The 8,076-nt window shown below is 47.1% G+C and overlaps 1 protein-coding gene across 1 annotated transcript; it reads left to right on the top strand.

Moving 5' to 3' along the window:
- The first annotated feature begins 2,059 nt into the window (after positions 1–2,059).
- LOC120681505 (serine carboxypeptidase 1-like) lies at positions 2,060–5,341 on the top strand. Its single transcript, XM_039963019.1, has 8 exons — positions 2,060–2,460; positions 2,543–2,650; positions 2,753–3,027; positions 3,965–4,213; positions 4,319–4,425; positions 4,527–4,613; positions 4,700–4,805; positions 4,961–5,341. The coding sequence occupies exons 1-8, from the start codon at positions 2,067–2,069 to the stop codon at positions 5,114–5,116; spliced, it is 1,482 nt and encodes a 493-aa protein (XP_039818953.1). The 5' UTR covers positions 2,060–2,066; the 3' UTR covers positions 5,117–5,341.
- Positions 5,342–8,076: the final 2,735 nt, after the last annotated feature.

Genomic DNA, 8,076 nt, shown 5'->3' with positions numbered 1-8,076 from the left:
TTTGGGATGGGGAAACCCTATGTGGTTGACCCTCTACTTATAGTCGCATTGTAGGCCCAGGGCCGAGCCCAATGGGCTTAGATTTTGCCTCCCAATCAAGACAAAGCCGGACTCGGAATTTATTTCCGAGTCCGAGATTTAGAGAATAGATATCACGTTGATTATGGGTTGACGGATGTCAAAACAAACAAATCCAACACAGACAACCAAGGGCGTGTTTGGATGCCTGTTTGCCCTCTGGCCAGGCTGACGGCATGGAGGTGCGCAGTGTTTGCTTGCCTGCGTGGACACCTGAGCCAGGCTACACAGATGCGACCGTACCACTCGAGCCAGGCTCACGAGAAACGTAGGATTCGAGCGTTTCCTCTGGGCCTGGCTCGTGCGGTGCAGGAACGAGCTGCTTGGGTGAGCGTGCAAAGGAGAAAAGGTGGTTGAGACAACCGAACGATTTCTGCGCTGAGCCTAGCTGTATGGATACTGCTTGGGCGAGCGTGCAGAGGAGAAAAGGTGGTGGGTACCGGTTGTACAAACAACAGAATGATTTCTGCGCTGAGCCTAGCTGTATGGATACGTGAACCAATCAAGGGGCTGCTGCAGCTGCCAAGCCTGGCCAATGGGAGCCTGCATCGCTGCAGCGAACCAGGCTACGGTGGGAAGTATCCAAACACGCCCTAGCGACTGGGCGGCGTGTCCTGCGTGAGAGAAGACAGAAGCTTGCGTGCTGCTGCAATGCTGCTTGCGTTGTGTGTGTTGTCGGCCGGGCGGGGTGGGGAGCCTGGTGGCCGTGGAGGACTAGTTAGGTTCAGTGGCGGATCCAGACTAGAAAGGGAGGGGGGGCTCAACTACACACTGTTCATCTTCAACCTTGAGCTTTCTTCAATGGCAGGGGGAAAAATCAAGGGGGGCGGGGTGGGGCTCCAATGGAGTTTCCGGGGGCTTTGATTTCATAGTGTTTGATGTTGGTTATTTTCTAGTGTGAGTAGGCCAAATATCTGAGCTCTATTTGCCGACTGACAATTCGACCGCACACGAGGATTTACCAACCGACTCAGCAACGATATGCGAAAATATGTTTATCAATAGACAAATAATTGAAAAAGGTTGAATTACGACTGATCGTTTGCTGGAATGTTTTACCGACGGACAGTTTATCAATGATTGTCCATTTTTACCGACTATAATTTATCAATGACCGTCTATTTTTACCGACCGAGGTCCGATGATATTATGGTGTTGTGTTATAGTGCTCATCCATGAACGGACTCTACATTCATCCAATATAATTTTCTTCAACTTCCTGCATTGTTCAATACTTCAGTGTGGTAAGCAATTATGGTTTGTTGTGGCCACCAAACAGTCAGCATTAATCACAATAGTCTTAAGAAGGAACACAATGGTACATTCTTTGCAGATACGGTCGCAAGAAAACAAACCATGCATAGATGCTATTGTTGTGGGGGTGCATTATTAGTGTACTTTGTGTTGCATGTATGCGCATTATTGGAGGACCTCATACGATTTCCAAATGGACGCTCGATCTCTCGCCACTAATCTTGCGTCCGACCTGCAGCAAAAGGTTGGGGCCTGTACACACAGAACATACGCAAAATTGCCATCGATTACCTCCCAAATCATCTCTTTAATTTGAACAGAGAATGCAGGTAAAGAATGTACCAAAGGCTACACTACAACAGAAAGAATCCTAACGGCCGCGCGCCTGCTATTAATCTACGCATAAGGTTCGCTCTCATTAGCCGGCAACATGTCCTTTCTCGTCGAGTCATTCCCATCTCCGCGAAGGAAACTGCGGGGGAGAGATACTAACTCCGCTCTAGACCAGCCTGTTGGAGATGAAACAACAATCATAGAACAGCAGAACGTACAATGCTTACAGCTTGCTGCACGAAGTGTTCGTTGCACTCTTCGTTCTCACTTGAACAAAGCCATCGTAGGATCCAAAACTGCTATTTCAGAAAACAAAATTCAGTCGTCCATGAGGGCCTATATAAACCCTTTCCAAGGGAACTGTAAATCTCGCAGAAATCGACACGCATTTCACAGTAAAGATGAGGAACACGGCTTCCCTACTCTTCTACTTGCTGCTCCTCATCTGCGCCGCTGCACTGCACGCAGATGCGTCCCAAGAGGCTAAATTGAGAGAGTTCATCAGGTCTAGGAGGAACAGCCGTAGCGACAAGGGAACGTTTAAGGTGAGCAACATTGGCGAGAGGGTTGCCAGCGGCCTGCAGAGAACAAGCTACTCCGGCGGCGCGGACCAGAGCGCCCTGAAGGCGGCTGACAAGATCACGTCGCTGCCGGGGCAACCGGACGGCGTCGACTTCGACCAGTACGGCGGCTACATCACCGTCGACGAGGAGAAGGGCCGCGCGCTCTTCTACTACTTGGTGGAGGCGCCGCAGGATGCCTCCACAAAGCCGCTCCTCCTGTGGCTTAATGGAGGTAAGGATCAGGCATGCATGTATGTGTTGACACGACACACCATTGTCTCGCTCTTACAGGACACCCTTGTTCCCGTTCACAGGGCCAGGATGCTCCTCGCTTGGCTACGGAGCAATGCAGGAACTGGGCCCATTCCGTGTAAACAGTGACAACAAAACGCTGAGCAGGAACAAGTATGCTTGGAATAACGGTAACTTGGGCAACTTACCTTACATACCCTTTTGTTTAAGTTTGAAAATCAAAGAAAATTTTCATATATGAAACTCTAACGGGATAATATAAAAAAATGCAGTGGCTAATGTGATCTTCTTGGAATCGCCGGCCGGTGTTGGATTTTCTTACTCCAACACCTCTTCGGACTATGACCTCAGTGGAGACCAGAGGACAGCTGATGATGCCTACTTGTTTCTGGTTAATTGGTTGGAGCGTTTCCCTGAGTACAAAAGCCGCCCCTTCTACATCTCCGGGGAGAGCTTCGCCGGACACTACGTGCCCGAGCTTGCTGCCACCATTCTCATCCAGAATTCGTACAACAGCAAGACAGTCATAAACCTACGGGGCATCTTGGTATTACATACCTGCACTTTTTTACTTGAAGCAGCATGCAGCTTATAAGCTTACAATTTTACTATTACTAGTTAGAGGCTCCTTTTGAAGCTTCCAGGTGAAGCCACCTAGAATCCTAGATAAACAGTCTAAAAAATAGAGAAATCCTACAAATTCTCATAAAAATCAGAAACATCCGGCCATCAATTCGGCAACTCTAATCATAATAGACATTGGATCTGTTATCTTTTTTAATAAATTACCCACCTTTGCCATTATGAATATAGACTAAAGTAACCCCCTAAACATGTTCTAAATTACCCACCTCTATCATTATAAAAAATAATCTAAAGTAACCCCCTAATCTTCATGTAAATTACACACTTATGCCATTATAAACTGATATCAAATAACCCCCTAAATTTTCATATATATTATCCAATAATAATATAACAAAAAGTTAAAATGAACCCCAAATCTGAATTAAAATTATATTATTATAATAAAATCTTAAAACACATCAATATAAAATTCTAAATTACTATTTCTATCATTATTAATATATTATTCATGTTATTATATATATAAACATACTAATCATAATATGTTTGTCGCCATATATTCATGTATGAGAGAAGAGATAAAAATACCAATTTTCATGTTGTTCACATAGTTCAAATAAAGTGTTCAATTAAACACATATCAAACATATATGGAAGTGTGATGCGAAGTGAGAAAAAATTGTTAGTAACTAAACCTATCATATTTATTACAGTTACATAATGATAAATATGTATCTTTGTAGTACTAAATTAAAATATTTAATTGGTTAAAGAGAGTGTGAGATCTATAATTATTAGATATCTCTAACTAGTCCGTGCGGGAGCAGTGGTTGATAGACTAGTACTAATAATCAACCTGCTGCCCTTAATGGATATCTCGTTCCTTTTCCTTCAAGGTTGGAAATCCACTTCTGGACTGGAACATGAACTTCAAGGGCAGAGTTGACTACTACTGGAGCCATGGATCAATGTCAGACGAGGTCTTTGCCAACATAACTAGGCACTGCGATTTCGGCAACTCAGACGACGACGTGGTGTGCGATGGCGCTATAGATGCTTTCGATCCTGGACAAATTGATTATTACAACATATATGCTCCAGTCTGTGTTGATGCGGCCAACGGAGCATACTACCCCAGTGGCTACGTAAGACTACGACGATTCGGAATGTTTCACTACTGTGATGTTCTTAAATTTTGGTTCTGCCAAAATTACAGTTCTAAATCGCTAACCATTTCCCACACGTTACAGTTACCTGGGTATGATCCCTGCAGCGACTACTACACCTACGCCTACCTCAATGACCCAGCAGTGCAGAATGCTTTCCACGCTAAAATGACAGAGTGGTCAGGATGCGCGTAAGATCTTCTGATTGGATTCATCATGCTGATCTAATTAATATCAGTGAGCTAGCAAAATGCTGCCTTGTTTCGCCTCAAACTCGTGTGGGATTTCGCAGAAACTTGCACTGGAAAGATGCGCCGATTTCCATGGTGCCGACAATCTCGTGGCTAATTGAGAAGAAGCTACCTGTCTGGATTTTTAGGTAATTAATTAAGTATTGTCCAAGGACCATAGTACAATTATGTGTAAGCATCCCCACATAATGCAATGGTTGTGCACTTTTTTCAGTGGTGATTTTGATTCCGTATGCCCACTCCCCGCTACGAGGTATTCCATCCGTGATCTTAACCTGCACGTCACAACTCCATGGCGCCCGTGGACAGTAAACATGGAGGTATGTTTCGTCAGTACCTGATGTGCTCACTTTGGAATGCAACCATATTTTCTATATAAATGATTCCACTCCTACAGGATTGCTACTTGTTTCTTATGAAAGTCAGTATGAGAAACCTCATAACATTCATGACTTCGGAATGTTTGTGCTTGCAGGTAGGAGGATATGTGCAGCAGTACAAGGGAGGATTCACATTTGCTTCCGTTAGAGGAGCTGGTCACATGGTTCCGTCCTCCCAACCTGTGAGAGGACTAGCATTGCTGGACTCCTTCCTGAAAGGGATGCTCCCACCATACGTTCCGGAGCAGTGATTTCATAAATGAGGGGTCTTGTTGCTCAGTGGCAAACTGAATAAACAGGAGCTGTGGCGTGGGACAGAGAGTTGCCTCTGGCACTTAGTAATTTCGTAATACTTTTGCCGATTCGATGTTAAATTTCTGCGGCAAACTTTGCTTGATGTTCGTTTTACATTTGCTGGTTGTGGTTAAAATTTTAAAAAAGGGTACATGTTCCCCAAGTGGGCATGTATTTTCTGGTTGTGATACGACTTGAAACAAGAGAAATGTTGTGACAAGCGTACTTCTGAATGTCTGCACTTGCCAAGAGTGTATGCTGATGGGAGACAATGCAATGAACTCCATATGTTGTCTATTCTGTCTTCCAAGTTCCAACTAAAGCTTAATGTAAGGAAAATGATCTTATTAAGTCATTACTTATGATTTTGGTAGTTATATGATAACATAGTCATTGGGATTAATGAGTTTGTGAGCGTATAGGTGTAGTCTTTTCGGTTCCACATGGATGAAATCTAAATCATAGTAAGATCGTCCAAAACAACTAAACAAGTGATCCAAATCATAGCAAGTGCAAGTCATGACAAAAGTCCAACACCCAAATGACAATTGATCATGTCCAAAGTACCAGATGATGAAATCGCCCTTTTTCCTTTCATGCAAGTATTCATCCGCTCTACAAATATGAGACCATCAGATCATCCAGTGTTTGGACATAATCAGTTTTCATTTGGGCGTCACAGATTTTTTTGCTATGACTTGTGAAAGTGATCGGGTGCTCTAGTCTAAAAGAGGGGGTGAATTAGGCAACTTAAAACCTTAATCTATGGCTCCAACTAGTTTGCACAAAAACTTAATCTAAAACATGCTATCTAGATGTGCAACTATGGTTCGTCTTAGTGTAAACCCTCATCCCAAAAGAGTTTAGCAACCTATAGCCAATCCTATCAAGATACTACTCTATGAAAGTAAAAGCACAAAGATTGCAATATGAAATGCGGAAGCTTAAAGGAGGGATGAGAGGAAGAAAACTCTCGACATGAAGATTTATCCTATGGTTCGGATTGCCACAAAGGCGCCTTTACATCCACGTTGTTCAAGCACCCACGAAGAGTATTGTTTCCGGCAACCAAGTCTCTTCCGTGAACACAATCACGATCATCTTGATCCCGCTTTCCACTAAGGAGCTTGCCCACTAAAAAGAGGGGGTCTCCACATCCCCCATATAAGGTTGTCTTCGCCGGTCCACACCAAGCCGGAGGGTCGATGACCCAAATTGAAGTTTCCATAGTTTGCATGGAGATGTTGGTTTGCACCTAATACGTTCCCAACATAAAAACCCTTTTTTAAATAATAACATAGAAACCCTAACATCCCCATTCTTCTCCACTCCCTCCCTCTCTCTCTCCACCAGCATCCCCGCTGCCCCCTCCACGCGCTGCCGCCGATCCTGCCACTTGCCCGCGCCTGCCCTGCCCTGCCTCCAGGCACCGCCGCGGACGACCGCGGCCTGTGTAGGTCGTCCCCCTCCTCGGCCGCTGCCTGCGCAGGTCGTCCTCGTGCTCTCCGGCCGCAGCCGCCGTCATCCGGCCTCCCCTCCTCCCCATGCTCTGTGCCGGCCGTCTTTGTCACCCCTCCGGCTACTGCTGAGGAGTGGGCACTGCCATGTTGTCGTGCCCAGGAGCACAGCACGGCACGCCATAGCCCTTGTAGGGGCCATGCCTGGGCCGATGCCTCGGCACGGCGGCACTATGCGGCACGACAGCACTGTCCACTGTCGTGCCCCCCTCCTCCCCCTCTTCCCGTGACCGGCCGTGCCATGCCTGCGCGACCCGTTTGGCCAAGTATAGGCCTCGTAAGGTTAACAAAAATCTATCAATGGCAAACATCGAAATGGCCACCTCTGTCCGTCCAGCCGGCCAAATCACTGGGGCATATTATGGAAACCAAACGGTAGCTGCTTATGGCATCGATCCAAGGACAAAGACAACAAAAATTCCTTATTCAGTGCAGGACTAGCAGCAGAGACAACGAAAATGAAAGGCATCGAAGCATCCATTCTCTCTTCCAAAAGTTTGCCAGAACAATGACAACAAGAGCTGGCTCAAAAACGCACTCCGAAACTGTACCCAGAAGATACTTTTGAGGAATGTTGAGTACTCTATCCTGCTTGTGATGAGTGAATTGTCAACCGTGCGGTGTGATCGTGCGCTTGGTCTTTGTATTGCAGGTACACGGGCGTCAAGTGTCGACGGAGAGCTGCCGTGGAGGTGCTGTGGCCGATGGACCGTGCGGTGGACGGCGGTGATGGGCAGCCGGGACCGGAGCTCGTGCCGGGCGGTAGCTGTGGCGTCCACTCCTGCATCGAGGGCGCAAGCGGCGACGGAAGGCGGGTTTCTTGGTTTGTGCTACAAAACCAAGAATGCGCACGGGGGTTGAAGACGCCAAGTCGTAGAGGCACGGGCGTCAGTCTCGGGACTGACGGAGGCGACGGGCGCCGACAGCGTCTAGGGCCTCGCTGCGGGCGAGGAGGTGACGGGCGTTGGGCGGCGTCTAGGGCCGTCAGGAGGCTGAGGCGGGAACGGCGTCCAGGGCCACGGCGTGGAGGCGGGAATCTTCCCGCGCGTGAAGTTTTGGCGGTTTTCTCAAAATCGGCCACCTACCCCGGGTTTCGCGGACCCTCCAAAATCGCGAACCGGATCTTCATCGACATGGTGGCTTCGCGGAGAAGACTTCATTTCAAAGAAAGAACCTCGGCCGTCGGATGAGATCATGTAAATATTTCCGGTTTAGCCCCTACGGGCGTTTTAGTCTCTAGTTTGAGTCTAGGGGTATTTTGGACCCCTGCGTGGGCACCTTAAATACCCCCTCACCCCTCTCCTCTCTCCCCTGCGCCTGGAACAAATCACTCTCCACCAGCCAGCGCCTCCCACCTCTCTCCCGTCGCTCTCTCTCTCTCCCTGTTCTTCTCCTCCCAC

The sequence above is a fragment of the Panicum virgatum genome, chromosome 2K, assembly GCF_016808335.1.
Source record: "Panicum virgatum strain AP13 chromosome 2K, P.virgatum_v5, whole genome shotgun sequence".
Classification (NCBI taxonomy): Eukaryota; Viridiplantae; Streptophyta; class Magnoliopsida; order Poales; family Poaceae; genus Panicum; species Panicum virgatum.
The sequence above is the reverse complement of the archived record's forward strand: the minus strand, read 5'-3'. Positions and strand labels throughout refer to the sequence as shown.

What these genes read in the sequence shown, in the direction of transcription:
- LOC120681505 (XM_039963019.1), top strand. Translation starts at nt 2,067, where the DNA reads ATGAGGAACACGGCTTCCCTACTCTTCTACTTGCTGCTCCTCATCTGC. An exon ending in ACAGAGTGGTCAGGATGCGC is followed by an intron (nt 4,426 to 4,526) that starts GTAAGATCTTCT and finishes GGGATTTCGCAG; the next exon opens with AAACTTGCACTGGAAAGATG. An exon ending in CGTGGACAGTAAACATGGAG is followed by an intron (nt 4,806 to 4,960) that starts GTATGTTTCGTC and finishes TTGTGCTTGCAG; the next exon opens with GTAGGAGGATATGTGCAGCA.